Consider the following 22,403-nt stretch of genomic DNA (forward strand, 5'->3'; position numbering starts at 1 on the left):
ATCAAATCCAGAGTCCAGGCCTCACTGACCAGAATAGTTGTATTCAACAGTGACAGAAAATGGGGGTGGGGAGAATTTTGGGGGAAGTCAACTCAAGGTACTCTTAGTTTAAAGAGGTAGCAAGACATGCAACGGGGAACAGGTAGAGAGAGGCAAATGTGTCAACTACAGACAAAAGATTGTTCAAATTGCATGTGCAGAATGAACGTGCCAGAAAAAGGCTACAGAAAGAACAGTCTAAGTCAGAAGTTCTGTTGGTTACTGAACCACAACCTTGCTAGCCGCTAAGGGCTCACAGCTCCTAATAAATTCACGTTCATTGCTATAATCTGATGAGTAGAATTTTCAGAAAGATAATGCCCAGATGCAGTATTTAGGCACTGGGGAAATAACAGAAAACTGTAAATGGATTTCTATTTCTTACTTGTTTTAATATAGTTGATTTGGGAGCTTCTAATTGCAATAGAGAAGTCTTTGAAAAAAGAAGTTCAAAATATACCTAACATTATTATTGTTAGGGGTTACTTCTGCTTCAAGCTTCAAGAATGAAGGAGGCGGCTCAATGGTGGAGGCTCAGTCAGGCGTCCTACTCTTGGGAATGGAATCAACTACAAGACAGTGAAATGGGCTCCGATAAATTAGGGCTGCCCAAATGTATTTCAAAAACTAGGGACTGTTCTCTTGGCATATGGTCGTGACCCCACCTCCCAATATTATTATTGATGGAGGATAAATAGTACTCACTATATTCACCAGGGGTGCTTCTTGCTGCTTTTTGTAGCACTCAACAGCTGCCCTATCTTGTACAGAGATGAAAAAATAATGGGCATTCTGTGTAATAAGTGACTATTGGCAACCTCTTTTGTAATGAAGGCAGCATGCCGCCCATCATTTTTGTTATTCAGACACACAGTTAGGAGGCACACTGAAGTCCTCTGCTGCTCTTGCATACTCAGATTCTAGTGGTCAAAAGCACTAACTTCACCTGCATTTAGTGAAAAGGGGGACATTTTTTCTTTTGGCTACAGATCTTGCTAACAGCAACATTCGACCACTGCAGTGCAAACTCCATGGGTACCTCTATAGTGCGGCTGGAAGTGAGGTTCCTAGCCTGAATAGATGGGCTTGTGCTGCAAAGCAAGGTCTCCCTACTACTACCTTTGAGCTTGGGTAGCTAAGTCATGCCTCTGTTTCCATAACAACTTGCTAGCATGATCTGCATTAGCGCAAGTCTGTCCACCAGGGCTGTGAGGCTCTCTCCCAGTTGCAGTGTAGACATACCTCACGGGGCTACGACTGGAGACAATTTCTGGAGCTTAAGTTAGTGTCTGTCCACTTATTAAATAGCACTTCCTGGCAGCAACACACAAGAGCAGTGCTTCATTACACTCAATGTCTTCTAATTAGTACCCAGGTGAAGTCAACCCATTTTTGGCTCCAAAGATCCTAAATGGTTCAAAATTTAGCTATCTGAGAGATTCTTTACCCCAATGTCATCAGAGAGCATGTGAGATCAGTGGGAAAGTATGAGCCGACAGCCACATGTTTAAAATGGAATGGTTACTGGTAAATGAACATTTTCCAAAAAAATCTTACTTCAGCACTCTCCCCCAGACATAGCCAACCTGACCCAAGTTCCTGGATGCACTGTAAAGTTAGTTTATTTCCCTTTGGTAAAGGGGTGGTTATTTTGTTAGACAAAACTTGTAAATTGGTAAAGATATAGATATAAACAAACAAACAAAATGTCCTTGTAAAGCTTTCAGACAGCTGCTGTTAAAAAAGAAAAATCAGAGAAAAATATTTGGAATTGAAGTCATTTCAGTTTCTGATTTCCTGTCTATTGAAATTGACAAGTATAACTAGTTGACACTAGGGGGTGCTAAAACAGCTGCAAACTTTAAAGCCTTTTCTAATCCCCTAGGATGTTCCTTAGGGGGAAGAATTAAACATGGAGAAATGAGATTAACTTGATTTTACTGTTGTAATTTTCCCTCTTTATTTCTCTACTAAAGTGGCTGTCTTAGAAAATCATTTCAAAAGGAGACTTTCAACTGAAATAGTTACAAGTGTGACATTTATGAAAATATTTTAAAGCATTAAAGGAATTAATGAGTATTTTACAGATTTTGCTTTAAACTACAATGATTTAAACAGCTAGTCCCCATCCACAGTTCTTGCCACTCATAAACCACCTTGCCCTCTTGCAAACTTCATGTCAAATGCATGCTTTAAACACGAATTGGACAAATCCTCAAAAAATAAAATATTTTTAAATAATTTCTATTTTAGAAGATTATGAATATTTACAGAACATGTTAAAAGAAGGATGTAAGCCCTTGAATTTGCTTCTAGCAGCCCCTATATCAGTAGGAAGTGCTCTCTTTCACGTGGGTTTAACTCCTGTTCGATGCAGACCTTGCCAGTTTTCTTTTGTGTCACATTATCTCTTAATATCATGAACCAGTCTGCATCAACTGTTACCAAAGACATTTGTATACTCTACTTGGAGTGAACCTGTAGCTACCTGAAAACTTCACCTTATATAGTAAACCCCTGATATGCGTGATTTCAACTTGCGTTTAACTCACATTAACACGAATTAAGCGCAAGTCAAAATCCCTGCTCTAGCTCCCTGCTCCAGTCCCCAGCTGGGGGAAGCCAGGAAGAAGCCACACCTGGCTCCCCACCACTCTGGGAGCCAGGAAACTAACCAGCGCTGGTAAGTTTCTTGGCTCCTGCAAGCCCAAGGGAGTCAGGAAACAGACAGCAGCCTGGCTCCTGGCTCCCCTGGGCTTGCAGGAGTGGAGGGGAGCCAGGAAACTGACCAGCACTTGTGTGCCAGTAAGTTCCCGGCTCCCGCAAACCCAGGGGAGTCAGGAACCAGGCAGCAGCCTGGTTCCTGGCTCCCCGCTGACTTGCACAAAATTTGACTTATGCAAGGGTGTGCAGGAGCACATAACTCGGGGGTCTACCATACAGAAATATGGCCGTCTGCCACTTAAGTATATTTCTCACAAGTAGCAAATCACACTTGAACTTTGGAGACTGTACTGGGTTCCAATTTTTTTTTGCCAAGTGAAATGTGTTAGCTAAGATTTACAAAACCTTCACAGCCTGGATCCTAGATATTTTTAAGTCCACTTCCTGCCACATGACTTAACTCAACAGTTGAGATCAACTAAGATACTTGCTCCACAAATCCTTAAGGATCGGTTCTGAAACTTGATGGGTAATGAACTCCTGTGCCTTGAATACTGTAACTTCTTCCCGTCTACCCATCCTGGCACCCAAACATTCTTGCGTGTCAAAAAAGATTTGCTAAAAGAATGGTGCTTGCTCTATCTGACCATCTTTGACTGCTCTCAATTGAGTGGCCCATTTTCCCCTTGCTTCAGTTTTTCAAGGATGCTTCCACGCTTTTGTGCACGTCACCTTATTTCTGCTGGCTTCACTGTTCCCTTTATACCTTCCTACTCTTACACTCATGACTTCTTCCATGGTATCCCTGTGCATAGAACACCACCCAGGCCGAACTCATTGTGTCCTCATTCTTCCCTTAATGCAATCCCTCTCAAAAGGTCGTCTTCCCCATACACACGCAAATTATACCACAGCTTTGCCCCTCCAATGTTACATTAAAGAAGAGGGCAAAAACAGAATATCCTACATTTGCACTCTCTTTTGGGTCTCCTTGTATGTCTTGTGCAAGCATTGTGGGATAGGGATTGATTTTAGTATTTGTCCCATCCGTACAATATTAGCACAATGTTGGTACATTAACAGATAACCACAGTAATTCCTCGAAGTACCTTGAACTTCACATAAGTTGGGGAGGGCTGAAGGGGAGGGATGGGTTGGGGCCCTGGGACAGGGCAAGGGGTTAAGCATGTGGTGAGTTAAGGCTGTAGAGGGGGTGGGAGGGTGAAGTTGAGCCCGGGCATGAAGGCAGCTGGGGTGGAGGTTGAGCCCAGCCAGAGGGTTGGAGCTGAGGCTGCAGGGATGGTGGTTGGGGGTTGGAGCTAGAGCCCTGCACGAGTGCGTGTTGGGGTTGGGAGCCCCAGACGTAGGTTGAAACGGAAGCCCCACATGCCAGGGGGGTGTGAGCTGGGGCCACAGGAGGGTTGGGCGGTTGAATGGGGTGAACCGGGGTAGAAGCGCGTGAGCTGAGGGGGTAGAGCCTCATACTCCTGCAGCAGTGTGCATTGGCGGCTTACAGCCCAGTGCATGCTGCTGGGGTGAGCTGGGGATTGGCGGAGGGGCACTGAGCAGGACAGAGGAGCGATTGGGCAGGGGTGGGTTGAGCTGGCAGGTGGGTTAGAGCTTCTGTGCATGCCGGTGGTGGCTGACAGACAGTCACATGCATGGAGTGGAGGTTGAGCTGGCAGGGGGTTTAACGGGTGAACTGGGGCAGCTGTCAAGCCGTGCCGCTCTGGGAAGCGGGGGGAAGGGGGTTTTAGCCTGCCTGGCTGCCCACAGGGGCAGGCAGCTAAGCAGGATAAAAGTCTTCCTCCTACCTTTGCAGGGCAGTGCCTAGCGACACTCCGGGAAGGCAAGGGGAGGGTGCTCTTAGATTTCCTTAAAGTGAGTTTTGCACAACCTGAAGCTGTGTAAAATGGGGCTCAGCCACGGAAAAGCAAAGTCGTGTACTCTGGATTTGTGTACTCTGGACCTTACTGTAGTTCTTTATGATCATTAACCTATTAAGCCTAGATTTCAATACACTCATCCCTCACTCTACGAGCACAACTGGTTCCCAACTTTGTGCTCATAGGCGAAAACCTGAAAGAGGGACACTAAATTCTCATTAAAATACATGTAAAAGTCTCTGATTGGTTCCTAGAGCTCGGGAAAGGAGTGACAGCAGGTGGCCCTGCTTTTGGAAGACAAGTGAACCTTGGGTCTGGGAGTTGGAAAAGATTAAAGGCTAGGGGTAGTTTGGGGCCATGAGTGGGAGGGAGGAAGGGTTAAAACCAGATGGCCGGTTGGGACTCTGGGGTGGGTGGGGGGTTCAGGCTGCTGAGGGTTGGGTGTGTGGTTGGGGTGGGGGAGTCAGGCCATGGTGGGTTAGATCTACTGGGCTGACAGGGAGCGGAGGTGGGGGTGAGACTGCCGCAAGCTGGGGCCGGCACAGGGGTCAGGCTGCCACGGGGCTGGTCTGCAGGGCTGGCAGCTGGGGAGGGGGTCAGGCTGCCATGGGGCCAGCAGAGGTGTGAGGGTCAGGCTGCCCTGGGGCTGGCAGAGGCGGGGATCAGGCTGCTGCTGCAGGGCTGGTCTGCGGGGCCAGTGGCTCGGGAGGAGGTCAGGCTGCCACAGCTAGGTGTTTCAGGGCTGGCGGGGGGTTAGGCTGCTGCAGAGCTGGTCTGCAGGGCCGGCGGCTAGGGAGGGGATCAGGCTGCTGTGGGTAGGCACTGCAGGGGTGTCAGGCTGCCGTGGGGCTGGTGGGGGGTGGGTCAGGCTGCCACAGGGCCGGCTGAGGTATGGGGGGTTAGGCTGCTGTGGGGATCAGACTAGGGCAGGTTAGAGCCATGGGGAGGGGATTATCCTCGTATTAGCGGGGGGGGAGTTCACTTAGAGTGAACTAAGGTAAGTAAATGTGTCCCTCGTTTAAGCGAGTACTCGTAAGTGAAGTACTCATTTAATGAGGGATGAGTGTACAGACTATTATATTCATGCTATTTGTAGTTTTGTAGTCACAGTTTTCAAAAAATGACTGGTCATCTGTGAAATGGATATAACACTTCCCTACTTTACAGGAGAGTGGGGAGCATAAATACATGTAAGCCAAAAGTATTTTGAGATCTATTGATAAAAAGCACTACATAAGAGGTAATACTTATATTTGAGGTGCCTAAGTTTGGGGGCATTGAAAATTAAATACCTTAAAGTAGATGATTTTCAGAGGACAGGTACTCAACACTTTTTAAAAAAAAATCAGATCCCTTCTAAGGGGCGACTCCATTTGGCCACTTCAAAAATGGAGGCACCCAAATTCATTTACCATTTCAATAGTCTGAACCATTAAGCACCAATGCATATTTCAACCACAAATCAACTCAAAGGTATGGTGAAGGCTGAAATGTACAATAGATTTAACCATTGGCAGAGACTTCTGTATGGAATCCGACCATATTTGAATTGTAATACAGTTGTGATCTTTCTCTTAGTGAGTTTATCCAACCAAGTCAGAGCAAAAAAAACCCGATAATACAAACCCGTCTAGGTTACTTAGCAGTAGTACTAATCTGAGGAAGTCTCCTGCATATAATGCATGTATGGATTTGCTGCAGCTGGTGTGCCAAATGCCAAGACCCTGGGGCTGCATAGGTAGTTTAGGAAGAAGAAACACAATAAGGTGCCTCCACTTATACTAAAAGAAGTAATCAAAACAAAAAGCAGTCAAGTGGCACTTTAAAGACTAGCAAAATAGTTTATTAGGTGAGCTTTCGTGGGACAGACCCACTTCTTCAGACCACAGTCAGACCAGAACGGACTCAATATTTAAGGCACAGAGAACTAAAAACAGTAAGCAAGGAGGACAAATCAGAAAAAGATAATCAAGGTGAGCAAATCAGAGAGTGGAGGGGTGGGGGGGAAGGTCAAGAATTAGATTGAGCCAAGTATGCAGACGAGCCCCTATAGTGACTCAAAGTTCCCATCACAATTTAAATCTGGATTTAGATTTGGCTCAATCTAATCCTTGACCTTCGCCTCCCACCCCTCCACTCTCTGATTTGCTCACCTTGATTATCTTTTTCTGATTTGTCCTCCTTGCTTACTGTTTTTAGTTCTCTGTGCCTTAAATATTGAGTCTGTTCTGGTCTGACTGTGGTCTGAAGAAGTGGGTCTGTCCCACGAAAGCTCACCTAATAAACTATTTTGCTAGTCTTTAAAGTGCCACTTGACTGCTTTTTGTTTTGATAGTGTATAGACTAGCACGGCCTCCTCTCTGTTACTAAAGGAGGTAATGTGGATGAACATTTTTTAATGAAAATTAAATTTGAGAAGCTGTAACAGCACACACTGATTAATCATTTTTAAACTGAATCAGTTTAATATTAAAATACTGCATTCTGATCCTGAACTATCTACCAATACAAATGACTGAAATCTTGCTTGATCAGCCATTAATGAAATTTCGGCTGCATCCAAATTTAAATTCACAAACTCCTTACAGTTCCGAAATCAACATGCTACCAAAATACCAGTAGCAGCATCATACTCAGAAATTCAAATCCAACTCCTCTCCTCACTCTGAATAAGACAAATTCACATTTCAACTGCCAGAAACTGAAAGATACTCTTTTGTTCTCTCCTAACTAAAACACTATGCCCTTGTCTATACTTCAACTTTGACCAGTCTGTACCAACTATCGGTATAGTTGACTCCAAACATAATTTGTGTTCACACACAACAGTCAATACTGGGTTAATAACTGCAAACTAAACCAATTACAGAAAGGCCTAAGACAGCACATTTTTTTCTGTTGTAAACAGTTATATTGCACAACAAAATATAGCCAACCCTGTGTAACCCGTTTGTCTGGTTCTCCTTCCTTCCTGCTCCCTGGAGAAAGTCCTCTGCTACACCTACCCCCCTGCTGCTCTATATACATCTATTTCTCAGGCACTTTATCACCTACTCACACACTATGGTACAGCTACCGGATTTCCCCCAGACTGCATTCAATGTGTGGTAGATACAAAAAAGTGTAAACTCTGCTGACACACCTGTTTTGTGAAATAAACTGGCACATGGACAACTCAGACATAAGTATGATAAAAGGGTGAAATAATCTTCACAAACTGCTCACAGAAAAATGCTGCTACTTATAGTGTGGACAGGCATTTGTTTCAATTTTAACATTAAACGCTATATTTTTAATACTAGAGAGTTTTGAAACAAAAATTCCCTATTGAAATCATTCAACAGAAATGCTCACCTAAGAAATTTTCTGAACTCATTTTTATTATATGATGCTAACAGTATGTAACATTTGTAAATATACAGTACTTTGACAGTCTTACCAATCAATAAGATAGATGTCAGGAGTCAAATTATTTTTTTTGAAGTGAGCAAATAACTTTGGCAGATTTTCTTCAAAGAATACCTCAAATGCTGCAAAATAGGTTAGCATCTGGGGGGGAAAACCAAGAAAAATTAGTTAAGTATTAATCATTTTTTCTATTGAAATTCCAAGGATCTTAATTTCAGGACCACTTCTTGAAACAGGCACTAAAAATATGAATTATACACTGTAAAGGATGTAGCCATATGTTCATAAAAAACACTTAAATGCTTGCATGTGCATGTGTGTTCAAGTTCAATCCTCCTAAAACTGTTCAATGGAAGAAATAATTTATTTGGCTCTTGAACAGCTTCCTTTTGAGAAGAAAAATGCCAGCAGCTGAAATAACCAAATTTACTGACTACTGCACCTGAACTCTGGGGAAGATTGCTGTCACTGCATAAACAGAAAGCACTCCTAAGTTATCATTATCATCATCACCTTAAACTGAACAAATTCCTTCCAAGAAGTTGAAGTTGGAAGCCAAGAAGCTTTCTTAGCATTATTAACTCTAATAAGGTTAATTAAACTCTTATACACAGCTTTCACTCACAGCATTCAAAGGAAGTGTCATTTGCATTTTAAAGTGGGGGAAACAGAAGAAGCAATGGTCACTCTGCCAATGAGTAACACAGGCTGCATCTACACTATGAGATAAAGAGAAGTTACTCACCTGTAGTAACAATGGTTCTTCGAGATGTGTCCCCGTGGGTGCTCCACAATAGGTGTCGGGCTCGCCCAGCGCCACAGATCAGAATTCTTCTAGCAGTTTCTATTGGATCGCGCATGCGCCGATGCACGCCGCTCCCTTGCGCACCCTCGGTCATGTGCGCGATCCGGTCCCTGCCAGTTCCTTGACCAACTGCCTCGGATGCTCCTGAAAAACACCAGACAGAGATCCGAAGCGGGGAGGATGGGCGGGTGGTGGAGAACCCACAGGGACACATCTCGAAGAACCATCATTACTACAGGTGAGTAACATCTCTTTCTTCTTCAAGTGGTCCCCATGGGTGCTCCACAATAGGTGACTACCCAGCAGTAACCCAAGTAAGGTGGTGGGTAATCGATTCATGTGCAGCTTGCCCCCAAGAGGACCGCTGTCGACAGACGGGTATCCTCGTCGAACACCCGATGCAGGGCATAATGCGTGGTGAAGGTGTCGTAGGATGACCAGGTCGCCGCTCTACAGATGTCTTTTAACGGGATTCCCTTGAAGAAGGCCGTTGATGCCACCACCGCCCTGGTGGAGTGAGCCCTAGGCGGGGACAGCAAAGGGGTCTTTTGAAGCTCGTAGCACATTTTTATACAGGACACAATGTGATTTGAAATTCTCTGGGAAGAGAGACCTTCCCCTTTTGACCTGGGAGCGAGAGACACCAGAAGCCTGTCCGTCTTCCGGAAGGACTTAGTTCTGTCTATGTAAAAGGCCAACGCCCTTCTCACATCTAAGAGATGTAGGCGCGCCTCCTTGCTGGAGCTGTGAGGCTTCGGGTAAAACAAGGGTAAAACTATTGGTTCGTTAAGATGGAACTCTGAGGAAACTTTTGGAACGAAGGCTGGGTGTAATCGTAAGATTACTGCCTCCTTTGAGACTACTGTGCAGGGCGGCGTTGCCATCACTGCTGCGAGCTCGCTCACCCTGCGGGCTGACATAATCGCAAGAAGGAAGGTTGTTTTCATAGTAAGGAGTCGAAGGGGTAGCGTGGCTAATGGTTCGAAGGGTGGTCCCGATAGCGCACTGAGCACCAAGACAAATTCCACGATGGCGGTAGCGGTTTTTGAGGGGGGTACAGGTTTACCAGCCCCTTCAAGAACCTTGTGACGATAGGGTGGCCAAATACGGTGGGCCCTTCCTCTTTATGCCGAAAAGCTGATATAGCAGCAAGGTGGACCTTTAGTGAGGATAGAGAAAGCCCGTCTCGTTTGAGGTCCAACAGGTATTCTAGTATTACAGTTATAGGACCGTCGAGGGGAGCTAACTGTTTGGCAGAACACCGGGGTGTAAAGCGTGTCCATTTCTGTTCGTAAGTCCTCCTGCTGGAGGTCCTTCGGCTACACTCCAAGACTTGTCGTACTCCCTCCATACACGTGCTCTCTAAGGCGCTGAGCCATGGATTAACCAGGCTTGTAGACAGAGTCCCTGAGGGCGCGGGTGCACTATGGACCCCTGAGCCTGTGTGAGTTAAGTCCAGCGCTACCAGTAGGGGGAGTGGTGGACAATCCGTCACGCACAGAAGCAGGGGAAACCATTGTTGTCAGCCCCAAGTTGGAACTATGAGTATCATGTGAGCTCTCCCCCTTCTGGCCTTCTGCAGAACCGTGTGGATAAGCGTTGTGGGGGGAAACATGTAGAGTAGAGTGCCCATCCATGAAATCATGAATGCGTCCCCCAGAGACCCCCGCCCTATTCCTGCTCTGGAGCAGTACTGAGGGCAGGGGACCATAGCCCTTGCGTCACCTTGCTGCCAATGTGTGCTCCACATCCTATGTGGGAGGTGTCGGTTGTAAGAAAAATAGAAATTTGTGGTTGGTGGAAGGGCACCCCCACTAGCAGGTTCTTGGGATTTTCCCACCACGCTAGCGATCTGCGCACCTCCGTCGTGGGCGACACTACCCTGTGGACAGTGTGGGATGCCGGTTTGTAAACACTCGCCAGCCAATGCTGCAGGCTTCGCATGTGTAACCTGGCATTCTGTACCACAAACGTCGCTGCCGCCATATGCCCCAACAGTTGCAGGCACGTTAGGACCGGCACTGCGGGGCTGTACATCATGACTTGCACCAGGGAGTTGATGGCGCGGAAGCAGGCGTCGGGCAGGTATACTCTTGATGCGATAGAGTTTATGCGTACCCCTATGAACTCTATATCTTGCATGGGTTTGGTCTTTGACTTTGCGAGGTTGATAACTAGGCCCAGCGAAGTAAACGTGTTCACGGTGACACGTATCATGCGTAGGACCTCTGCCTTTGAGGCCCCTTTCAGTAGGCAATTGTCCAGATATGGAAAAATAAACACCCTGTCTGTGCAGGTAGGCTGATACCACTGCCAAGGTTTTGGTAAAGACTCTGGGTGCCGAGGATAGGCTGAACGGAAGAACCCTGTACTGGAAATGTTCCCCGCCAACCATGAAGCGGAGGAAGCGTCTGTGTGCCGGATGGATTGTTATATGAAAGTAAACGTCTTGTAAGTCAAGGGCTGCAAACCAGTCTCCATTGTCCAGTGCCGTAAGTATGGAGGCAACTGTAATCATCCGAAAGCGCTGCTTGCGCAAGTATCTGTTGAGGCCCCGTAGATCCAAAATCGGCCTCCAGCCTCCTGTTTTCTTCTCTGTTAGGAAGTAGCGTGAGTAAAAACCTTTCCCTTGGAATTGTTCCGGCACTCTTTTCACCGCCCCTATGAACATGAGGTGATCTACCTCCTGCTTCAGCCTCGCCTCATGGGCAGCGTCCCTGAGATGAGGCCGAGTGGGAGGTTTCGTCGGTGGAAGTGACTGGAAGGGGATCATGTAACCCGTGGCTATGATTTCTAGCACCCATTTGTCTGTTGTGATCTTTTGCCATTGGCAGCGGAACAGTTTGAGGCGATGATGGAACATGAGATGAGAATGGCATTGAGTGATGGTGTTGATAGTGCAGTCCTCGACATACCTGTCAAACTTGCTGTCTCTGGGCTTGCCCCGAAGGTGTACGGCTTTGTTGAGAACGCTGCCTGGGGGCCCTGTACTGCTGCTGCTGTTGATAGCACCCTTGGTCATAGCCTCACTGATATTGTGCATGCTGTGGTTGGTAAGCGTAGCGTCTTTGCTGAGGATAGAATTTCTTTTTCTTTTATGGGGGAGTATAAATACCCAAGGTCTTAAGTGTGGCCCTCGTCTCTTTGCTGGAGTGGAGGACCGAGTCGGTTGAGTCCACAAACAGCTTTTGCTTGTCAAAAGGAAGATCCACGATCTTCGCCTGTAGGTCTCGAGGGATACCGGATGTCTGGAGGCAGGATTCCCTACGCATTACCACTGCTGCGGCTGTTGAACGTCACACTGTGTCCGCCACGTCCAGGGCACTCTGGACTCCCATCCGCAATGCCACGTAGCTCTCTTGGACAATCGCCTTTAACACTGGCTTCTTGTCCTCCGGAAGTGAATTCATGAGAGGAGTGAGTCTACAGTAACTGTCAAAGTTATGGTTTGATAGATGTGCTGTGTAATTTGCCACTCTCACTAATAGGGTAGAGGAGAAGTAGACCTTCCTGCCGAACAGCTCTAATTTCTTAGCATCTTTATCCAACCCCCCTGATTTGTACTGAGACGTCTTTGACCTTTGCTGGGACGATTCGACCACCAAAGAATTGGGTTGTGGGTGGCTAAACAGGAACTGCATGCCCTTGGCTGGGACGAAGTACTTCTTATCCACTCTCTTGTTCGTAGGTGGAATAGAGGCCGGAGTCTGCCATATGTTAGTGGCTGACTCCATAATGGCTTCGTCCAGTGGGATAGCGATTTTAGATGAAGCCGGGGGTCTCAAATTTCTCAGGAGTTTATGGTGCTTCTCCTGCACCTCTGCTATTTGAACGTCCTGCGTGAATGCTACTCTTTTGAACAGCTCCTGGAATTGTTTAAGGTCATCTGGAGGGGAGACCTCCCCGGGGGCAATGGCCTCATCTGGGGAGGATGAGGAGGAACCGCTGGGGTAAGCCTCCCCCAAATCCTCTGGCTCCCGAGTTCGGTAGTATACTTGCTCCCTGGTGGGTTGTGAAGGGAAGTCTCGGGACTCTGGACCTAATTCCCCCAGGACAACTGCATTCCTGTCCCAGAGCGAGAGTGTACACGGGAGTATTGACGAGTAGTAGGAGAGGACCTGCCCCTGGATCTAGACCTGCGGTGTCTGTGTTCAGCATGATGAGGACCACCATAGCAACATGGGCAAGGGCCCAATGATGGAGACCTGGACCATGATCGGGGAGTGTACCCATGATGTCTGGGGGAGCGGATCTCTGTGACGACATAGATAGTGGTGAAGTTGGTTTGTGATAGTACTCAAGGGGATCCATGCCCAAAAATGGTGAAGGTGGCCTGAGCCACGGCGAAATTGGTTGGAGGAACGGAGAGGGAGGCCCGAAATAAGCCGGTGGAGTTGCCGCCCGGCGGTGCATCTCGGGAGGGGTGCTGGGTGATAAGGGCATCGCAGCCCTGCCTGGAGATGGACTAAGGTGCCGGGTTTAGCTCTAGCCTTGCCCCTCCCCTGCCGGGTGGGCGCCGCCCCCTCCCGTGCCAGGGATCTCGGCCCCATTGCTGGTGCCGCGCGGGTAGCTTCCTCCAGCGCCGGCAGGCCCCGTGCTGGGTGCCCCTGCGCCGTGGGAGCCGGTGCCGTGTGCGGCGGTGCCGCCGATTCCGGCGCCTTCCATGCCGCCTGCTGTATAGGTCGGAGGCCCGGCCTCAGCCACATGCGCTGCTGCGCTGCCGCTTTCATCAGCTCGCAGCTGGGGGCTCTGCGTTCTGCCCATCTTGCTCACTGGGACCGCTGGCAAGGATCGAGCCAGGGAGAGTATCCTCCTCTTCTGCACAGAGGGGGTCAAAGAGGCTGCCTTCCTTTTATGCAACCCAGAGGGCCCTTCTGTGTGAGGCTTCTCCGGCGGCTCAGGCTGGAGGGCCTTATCAAACAAGATCATTTTGAGCCTCATTTCTCTGTCCTTCCTGGCCCTGGCTGTAAGCTTAGCGCAGTGCGAACACTTCTGGGTAACATGAGACTCCCCCAGGCAACGAATGCATTCACTATGCCCATCTTAGGCCGGCATAGCCTCGCGGCATGACTAACACTTCTTAAACCCCGAGGAAGCCATTGCGGTGAGCCTTTACTGTTAATAGGGTACTTAGCCACTAATCAGTGCTTTCTAACCCACAATAACATTCACGGGCTTCAGGGCAGCGGACGGCTTAACAGCCTATTGTCCACCCCTCTCTCCTTCGTTCCTCTTCTCTCTGCTATTTAATATGCTCTTCTCTTTCTTTTTTTTTTTTTCCTTGTATAATAGTGACAAACAACGAACTAACACATAAAAACAACTATCTTTTCTGTCTCTGGCTTTAGCCAGAGCAGATTCCATCTGCAGCCGATGGCGGTTGAGAAGGAACTGGCGGGGACCGGATCGCGCACATGACCGAGGGCGCGCAAGGGAGCAGCGCGCATCGGCGCATGAGCGATCCAATAGAAACTGCTAGAAGAATTCCGATCTGCAGCGCTGGGTGAGCCCGACACCTATTGTGGAGCACCCACGGGGACCACTCGAAGAAGAAATTCAAAGTTATTAACATAGATTTTGTAATTCTAGAATTTATAAGTTTGAATTTGACCATCCTGCCCTCCCCACATGCTCCTTACAAAGTCAACTTGTGCTGCCACACTCAATCGGCAACATCAACTGTAGTAGTGCATTGTGGGAAACTACCCCACAGTTCCCTCATCTCTGTAGCATTCTGGGTATGCTCGCTGGTCTTTGAGATCATCTTCCCACATTCCGTTTTCCTCATTCCCCTCCCATGGTAAGCAAACGTCCGTTATTCCCGTTGGAAGGGAGGAAAAGTAGGGCATCCACAGACAAGACAAAAAAGCTTACAGAAATGTCTTTCTTCTGCAGCTGAATTCTCAACTGGCCATCCACTGAGCGTCCTACCTCCCATCATTGCATCCGATCCCTGAAAATAATACAGGGACCCGGACTGTATTCTCAAAGTTAGAAGAAAGAGAATAGAAAAGTCTAGGAAAAAAGATTTTTGACCTTCCCCTTCACTACACAGATATTGTGAATACGGGCGATGGCAGTAAAATATCCCTGAAAAGCTTGAAGAAAGAGAAGACAGGAAAGTTTTTTTCAAAAAAGAGTTGCTGAGGGGAGAGTCTTGGGCTTTCTGTGCACTGTAAGACTTCTGTGCAAAGGCTGTGTTCTCAACTGGCCATCCACTGAGTGTCCCTCCTCCCATCATTGCACCCAACCCCTGAATGTAATACAGGGACCCGGAATGTATTCTCATAGTTAGAAGAAAAAGGATACAAAAGTTGAGAAAAAACATTTTTGACTTTCCCCTTCACAATACAGACATTGTGAACACAGGTGATGGCAGTGAAATATCATACACTGAACTTATAACAGAAACAGGAATCTCAACCAGCCCTCCCTTGCGCCCATGTTGCTGAGGGGGTCAAACCATGAAGACAGATAGGAAATGTTAGCAAAAAGATTTCATGACCAAAATATCCAACCAGCAGGTGTCTGCAATGGATAGCAAGCTCCCAGAAATGTTTTTGGGAAGGTGTGGGGGAGCGCTGTGGTCTGTAATGTAGATTGGAATGTAGATGAGGCAGTGCCCCCAACTATCCTAGCTGCTGGGGGAGACTTCCCCCAGCAGTAACAGCTGCTGAATATCTTTAGCCTCCTGAGAGACTTCTCCCTGGTGGCTGCAATCCCCGCAATATCTTTCCCACCCTGGCAACTCTAAATGAACACAAGATAGTACATGGTGCTGCCTGGCAGCATAGTCAGCACCAAAGAGCAGACACGTCCTTTTACTGCGTCAGGGCCTATCCACGTGATGTGGCTGAGCATGGGAAAGACTCCAACTGTACGGTGCCTCTGTGGGGTGGGGTGGGGGTGTTTGCGCACAAATGTACCCCACTGAGAAGAAGTTGCTCAGCATCTTTTGCAAACACAACCCCCACAACAGCCTTGCTGCCATGTGGTACAGTGGCTGGTGCTGGAGAATGCAGAAAAAAATACCACATGTACAGACAGAACCACCAACTCCCTGCAGGGGCTATTTGTAATGGAGAGATGCTACTAGTACTGTGAGTGCAAAGACAGACAGACATTTCTCAGGTTCCCATACAAACATGAGCCCACAGCCACAGGCTTTCTGGTCCCGCTTTGAAATTGATGGTCTTCCTGTTACCTAATTCCATTGCACCCAGAGAGGAACACTAAAGGGTATTGTGAGTTACCTACGGGACACCTCTGGAGGCTAATAAGTTCGATTTTAACACGTGGTGCTTCTACACTGGCCTTTTAATCAAACTTCCGAATTCGATTTTGCCACTACACCTGTCAGGAAACGGCGACATTGTAATCTCGACATTAGTGCTCGTTAAACTGAGCTAATGGTATTTAAAGTGAATATAGGCACATGGTAATATCAACCTAATTGCTTTGAATTCAAATGATCTTGCAGTGTAAATGCAGTCACAGATGAGAACAGAAACCAGGTTTGTCTCCCAGTCCAATGCCCTATTAGACCTTTAACAAAAGGACGGTAATGATTGTGAAATGTGTGATTAAAGGTAAACTATCAGAATTAAAAACCAAAAGATTTGCTCTTTTCTTTTTCCCTTTCCATCATGCCTTCTCTCAAGCCTGCTGGCTCAGCCAGGTTCAAGCCCCACCACGATCAATATTTTTTGGTTACAATATGTACAAAACACAGAATTGGAGGGAAAAGCTGAGACTCTCCCAACACAAATACAGCAGATTTGGTTGAAACAAGAGTCCTCCTGCTAGAATACAAGGGGAACTGAAATGGAAAAAAGGAAAAATGGAAATTCTGTTCACCCCCAACCTGGCTTATTTTGAGGAGATCAGACTTCACAGTGTAGGGCTTATTTCACTGTAGATGACATGTTTTTCACTGTCATGAAATTGGTAGAGTCCTAATTATAGAGAGAGTTCACAGCCAGCTGAAAGAATTCTATACTGTACGCATGCAAAACTCGACAGTTTTGCTCTCATTATGCAATTCTCTGCACTCTAGTTCTGATTTGCATGTTCACTGTACAGCTTTTTCTCCATCACACATTTAATGCAGAGATTTTGCATAATTATTCTATAATGATTTCTGTATCCTGTAATCTCTCTCCGGTTACCCTAAATTCTAACTTTGCATCTTGGCTCAGTTTTTCCAGCTGTTTGCCTAATACTCCAGTCAGCTGAATCAAAAAAGCTCCAAAATATACATGGGAGATGGGGGTGGGGGAGAGAGAGAGAGAGAATACAAATACAAAACATGAAGATAATGGGTCTGTCAAATGGTTCCAGAGGACTTGAAACAAAACTGGAATAACTGTCCTTCACCTGCATCGCTGTTATCCGAGGGAGATCAGAGCCACCTCTACAGTCAGCGCAGAAGTGATCTGTGCTGCAGCTGCTCCGGAGCTATGCTTGGGGCTGCTGCCTCCTGTAGCTCTTGCCAGGGTTCAGGATACCATGGCTAGGGGCTGCTGCCCAGGGCTCTTGCTGTGACTCTTGGCTGCTGTTCTCCCCTTACTCCAAGGGCTGGGGGCTAGGGCTGAGGGCTGTCCAGACTCCAACCAGGGCTCAGAGCTTCTACCCTGTGCAGTTCCTTCCCAGGATCAGACATGTGGGCTGAGGACTGTCATTCCTTGCAGCTCCATCCCCCTCAGTTCCCGCAGTGCTTGGGGCTGTTGCAGCCCCCCACCAATCCCCTTTGCAGGTCCTATCCAGGCACTGGGCAACCAGGCTGGGTATTGCTGTTTCCCCATCAGCTCCTGCCAGTACTGGGGACACAGACCCCAAACCAGATGTGGTGCTTCCACGTCCTGCAGCTCCTGCCCAGGCTCTGGCTACAGCTGGGACTCAGGGCTCTTACTCTCTCGCACATCCGTGCATGAACACAGCCTGAGGTGCCAAGCTTTCGCCTTCCCTATCACAGCACCTGCCCATGCTTAGGGTTGCTCCCCATTTACACAACTCTACCTGGACTTGGGGTACCCAGGCTTCGGGCTGCTGCCTCCTTCTCACAGCTCCTGTCTGGGCCCTGCGCTGCACAGACTCAGGGCTTTTGCCTGACTCCTAGCTGGGCTTGGGGCTTTAACCCCCACAGCTCCTGCTAGGGCTCAGAGTGCCTGAGCTCAGGGTTTCAGCCCTCACAGCATCTCCTGCAGCTGGGGCATCTATTTTTCAAGTTGTCCAAAGCTCGTTGGCCCATGTATTAATGTACTACTGGCCCAGACTAGCAGCTGGGAGCCTCTAGGTGAGATAAGATCTACTTTCAGTTCTGGGAGCTTTCTCTACCTGTAGAAAACACTACAGCTGGTGTTTGCAGAGGTGCTCTCCACAAGAGATTTGGGAACAATTCCATTTTGTATGCAGACCTCCACAGTCATAACACTGAAATTTTAGAGGTAAACATCTGAAACCAACGTATTTTAAAACCTTGTGGCCATGAAACAGACCAAAGAGAACTAGGAATTTGGTAAAGACTTGTTTACTTGTTTGGTAAAGACTTGGTCTTGTTTAGTTTATAGAAGAGAAGACTTAGGGGTGATTTAATAGCAGCCTTCAACTTCCTGAAGGGGAGCTCTAAAAAGGAGGGTGAGAAACTGTTCCCAGTGGTGTCAGAGGGCAGAACAAGGAGTAATGGTCTGAAGTTGAAGAGGGAAAGGTGAAGGTTAGATATTAGGAAAAACTACTTCACCAGGCGGGTGGTGAAGCACTGGAATGCGTTGCCTAGAGAGGTGGTGGATTTGCCATCCCTTGAGGTTTTTAAGTCCCGGCTGGACAAGGCCCTGGCTGGGATGACTTAGTTGGGGTTGATCCTGCTTGAAGCAGGGGGCTAGACTAGATGACCTCCTGAGGTCCCTTCCAGCCCTGTGATTCTGTGATAATGTAATTTTAAAAACCTAATATGTAGGTTAAGTAATACAATGCCCAGTCATACCTTCTATATGATCTAAATACAGTAATCCCTCAAAATGTATGATTTTGAGTTGCACTCAACTCAAAATCCTGCTCCCCACCCCCAGCACTGGCTCAACCCCCCACCCCCAGACTGCGCAGCCCCATTTCCCCCCCTCCCCCCACATGCGTGGATCCAGCTCACCTCCTCCCACCCTGCACATGTGCACGGCTCTGGCTCTCACACACACATCCCACCACCATAGCCCTGATTCAACCTCACCTCCTGCATGGCACCAGCTCACCCTCCCCCACACCCAGCTCTGGCTCACAACCCCCCATGCCCCCTGCAGCCCTAACCCACCCCAGGCTTAGCCCCCCACACCCCCAACCCACTGCCAGGTATCCCGCTGCTGTCAGCCTCATGAATAAGGTATCTGGGTACATTAGCAAGGCAATGCTCTCTCTCTATTGCTGGGTGCAGCCAACTGTAACAAGACTGGTCTTGCTGCCGCCAATGTGAACTGAGTGGCAACATGCCACTTTAAAGGCTTCTACTGTCGATAAATTTCAGGAACTGCAATGGAGCAACCACCTGTATCAGTCTCTCACTGTATAAGGACTGAGGAAATGCTCACAGTCACTACCTCAGTGATCTCACTGTTCCTACTACCTGTTCTCCCCATGTTAAATTCGAAGAAAGTACTACCCTATTTTATGCATATACTTCCAGTTTAGAAAGGAAAGGTAGGGAAGATGTACAGAAAAGTCAATTTTTTTTCAGTTAAAGCAATTTTCAAACACTAATGAGGCAGCTACAGCAGCTGGAATGAAGTCTGAGGATTTTATTATTTTCCCCATGTCGTACATTTCACATGCCAGCTGGGAATTCCAAAGGGCCTCAGAGAATAAGGAACTGATTGCTTAATTCCCTTAGCCACCTTTGAAATCCCAGCTGCCACAGCAAAACTAAGAGAAACTGGAAACCTGCTTCTCACTGTAGATCAACAGTTTATTTTTACCACCCTATTAGTTCAGGGTAAGAAGTACCTTCCAATCCATTTGTGTATGGCTGTTAAACTGGTCTGGGCTCCCACTTACAATGAATGCATTAAATCAATACATCTAGAACAGTGGTGGGCACTAATTTTTGCAGAGGGGCCACCCCAGGAATTTTGGTATTGGTCACGGGCCAGCTCTGGGGCCCCTGGAAGGGGCAGAGCCTTGGGCAGAGGAATTGGAGCTGGGGGCTACAGAGAGTAAGAGAGAGACAGAGTGTGTGAGTGTGAAAGAGAAACACTATGGCTATGTCTACACTAGCCCAAAACTTCGAAACGGCCGTGCAAATGACCGTTTCCAAGTTTACTAATGAAGCGCTGAAATACATATTCAGCGCTTCATTAGAATGCCGGCAGTAGATAGGAATAAGGGGACTTCGAAGTAGCCAGGGTCCTTTTGAAAAGGAGCCCCATCTGGACAAGCCGCATCAATTTCGAAGTGCTGTGGCTGCCAGCATTCTAATGAAGTGCTGAATATGTATTTCAGTGCTGCATTAGTAAACTTTGAAATGGCCATTTGCACAGCCATTTCCAAGTTTTGGGCTAGTGTAGACATGGCCTGTGTGTGTGAGAGAGACTTCATGACACAGACTGTGTCCTGCAGTGTATATGTGACAGTGATTGTGTGTGTGTGAGAGACAGACTGGGTACGTGCAACATTGACAACGTGGGTGCTGGCTGCTGCTGGGTAAGTTTCTGAGAGAAGCCATCCTCTGTCTTTTTAAGGGAAATCTGTCCTGCTCTGCACTCCTGAGTCACTTATCATCCATGCTTCAGACTGGAACAGCTCCACTGTGTTTCTCCCTCTCTCCCATCCCTGCTCTGCAGAGAAGAGGTGCAGGGGCAGGGCAACACTCTGACTTCAGCTCTCCCCTACACCCTCTCCCCATCCTGCACAACTAGCAGGAGAATCCTACCTAGGACCAGCTTAGCTGCAGACAGAACAAGGTGGGGAGGGGCAGCTGAACAAATGCTGCTGACTATAAATATGCAGGCTCTGCTAATCAGCTAGGCGGGCCAGAGAGAAATGGTTGGCAGGGCAGATGTGGCCCCTGGGGCTGATTTTGCCCACCCCCATCTGGAATAATTAAGCTCACAATAATCTGAGTATTGCACAGTATTGGGTATCTAGAGAATGGTCAGTTTCCCCAAATAAGTTTTATTTTTTCATTGTTGCTTTAAAGTTAGATGTTCAATGGAACTCTTAAAAAACAGACCAAGTACCCTGGCTGAACTTCTGCCTTGTATCCAAATAGATGTTTAGTATGAATATAAACAGATTAATTTCCTGTATACTTACAAGGCCATGGTCCACTCGAAAAAATGCCATCTGACATGGTTTATTCAGAAGGTTAGAAAAAGCAATGAAGGCATCTGCTGTATCCAAATTCAAGATCAGTACTGCAGCTATGAATGACATGCCCTGAACCTAAAAAAGAAAATACAGTTACTGGTGAGTAATTTAGTTCTAAAATAACATTGCCTCTTCAAAGTCATACTTGTATGCTGTACCACTGAGTTCTGTAAACCTTCCAGAAGATGTGCTTACTGGAACCATGCATGCATCTTTGCTCAGGGCATCAAATGTTTACAGCAGAGGGTCTAACAACCATCTCAGTTCTTTTCAGTAAACTATAGAGCCCTCGGGAAAAAGGAAGAACAGGAAGCAAGACAATACAGAGGCAAGGCTCTCATAGAAACAGTTACTTGTAAAGTAATTTTTTTCCTTCTGAGATGGCCTGTGTATGGTCCACTTGTAGAAAGCTAGGTTGTTGTGTTCCCATTAAACAAGGACAGCTCTCCTGAAGAATCAGAGTTCAACAACACATTGAGAGACAAATAATGAATGAAGGTACAACTCTCTGGTGGACATACAGAGGTCTGCCATCAATACTATCTTAGAATCAGAAGTGAGAGCCCTATGCGAGTCTTTAATAGGACCTAGAGATACCAACGCTCATCCCAGATAACACACCTCATTATTGTGCCACAGCCACTTAAGAGGACTACTACACTATTGCATGGACACTAGATACAGTTCTGAAACTATAACCTTGAACTATATTTAGTTCAATTTGTCTGGCCTTTTACCACACACGTATCTTGGTGGAAAACCTCCTATTTGAAGGGAATAATCTCTTCTGCCTGCAGGTGAATGAAGCAGCAGAGAATGAACAGAATACCAAGTCCACCACCAGCTTTCGGGGTTCCTCAAACATGATCAGAGGATGAAGTTTTAAACTTGAGCTCCAGTGCTACAGTCATTGTCTTAAGTTCACTGGTTTCCAGCCTGAGTACCAGAAAGGGAAGCTTCAACACATGATGTAGGACAACTGAAAGCATTTCACATACCTGCTTTATCACTGACCATCTGTGTCTCTTGCCTGTCTGCAAGCCCTCAGATCTAGCATGTTAAACTGGTTCTGGACTTTCAAGTAACATGTATTTCCTTCCCTTCATGGATCCTTTCATTCATTTCTTGGCTGCGTAGAGTAGAATTTCTATTCACTGCTAGTTGCTAGAGATCATTTGGCTTACTTAAAACTAATCCACTTATGAGCTTGTCTACTGGACTGTATATTCTAATGCACATCGGCATGTTGC

At 47.1% G+C, this 22,403-nt stretch overlaps 1 protein-coding gene across 2 annotated transcripts in view; it reads right to left on the bottom strand.

The window, feature by feature from the left end:
* The window catches only part of TBC1D14 (TBC1 domain family member 14), a 118,885-nt gene that overhangs the window by 16,195 nt on the left and 80,287 nt on the right, over positions 1 to 22,403 (bottom strand). Inside the window, exons 11-13 of one of the 2 annotated variants that reach the window (XR_012645328.1) lie at positions 21,100 to 21,228; positions 14,677 to 14,755; positions 8,029 to 8,138 (exon numbers count right to left, since the gene is read on the bottom strand). Coding sequence is in view for 1 of the 2 variants with exons in the window: in XM_074992455.1 (XP_074848556.1) it covers positions 8,029 to 8,138; positions 21,100 to 21,228 (239 nt within the window). In the remaining variant the exon portion in view is untranslated. The remainder of the gene's footprint in view (positions 1 to 8,028; positions 8,139 to 14,676; positions 14,756 to 21,099; positions 21,229 to 22,403) is intronic. The other variant, XM_074992455.1, reaches the window with a different exon arrangement.

The sequence above is a fragment of the Carettochelys insculpta genome, chromosome 4, assembly GCF_033958435.1.
Source record: "Carettochelys insculpta isolate YL-2023 chromosome 4, ASM3395843v1, whole genome shotgun sequence".
NCBI lineage: Eukaryota > Metazoa > Chordata > Testudines > Carettochelyidae > Carettochelys > Carettochelys insculpta.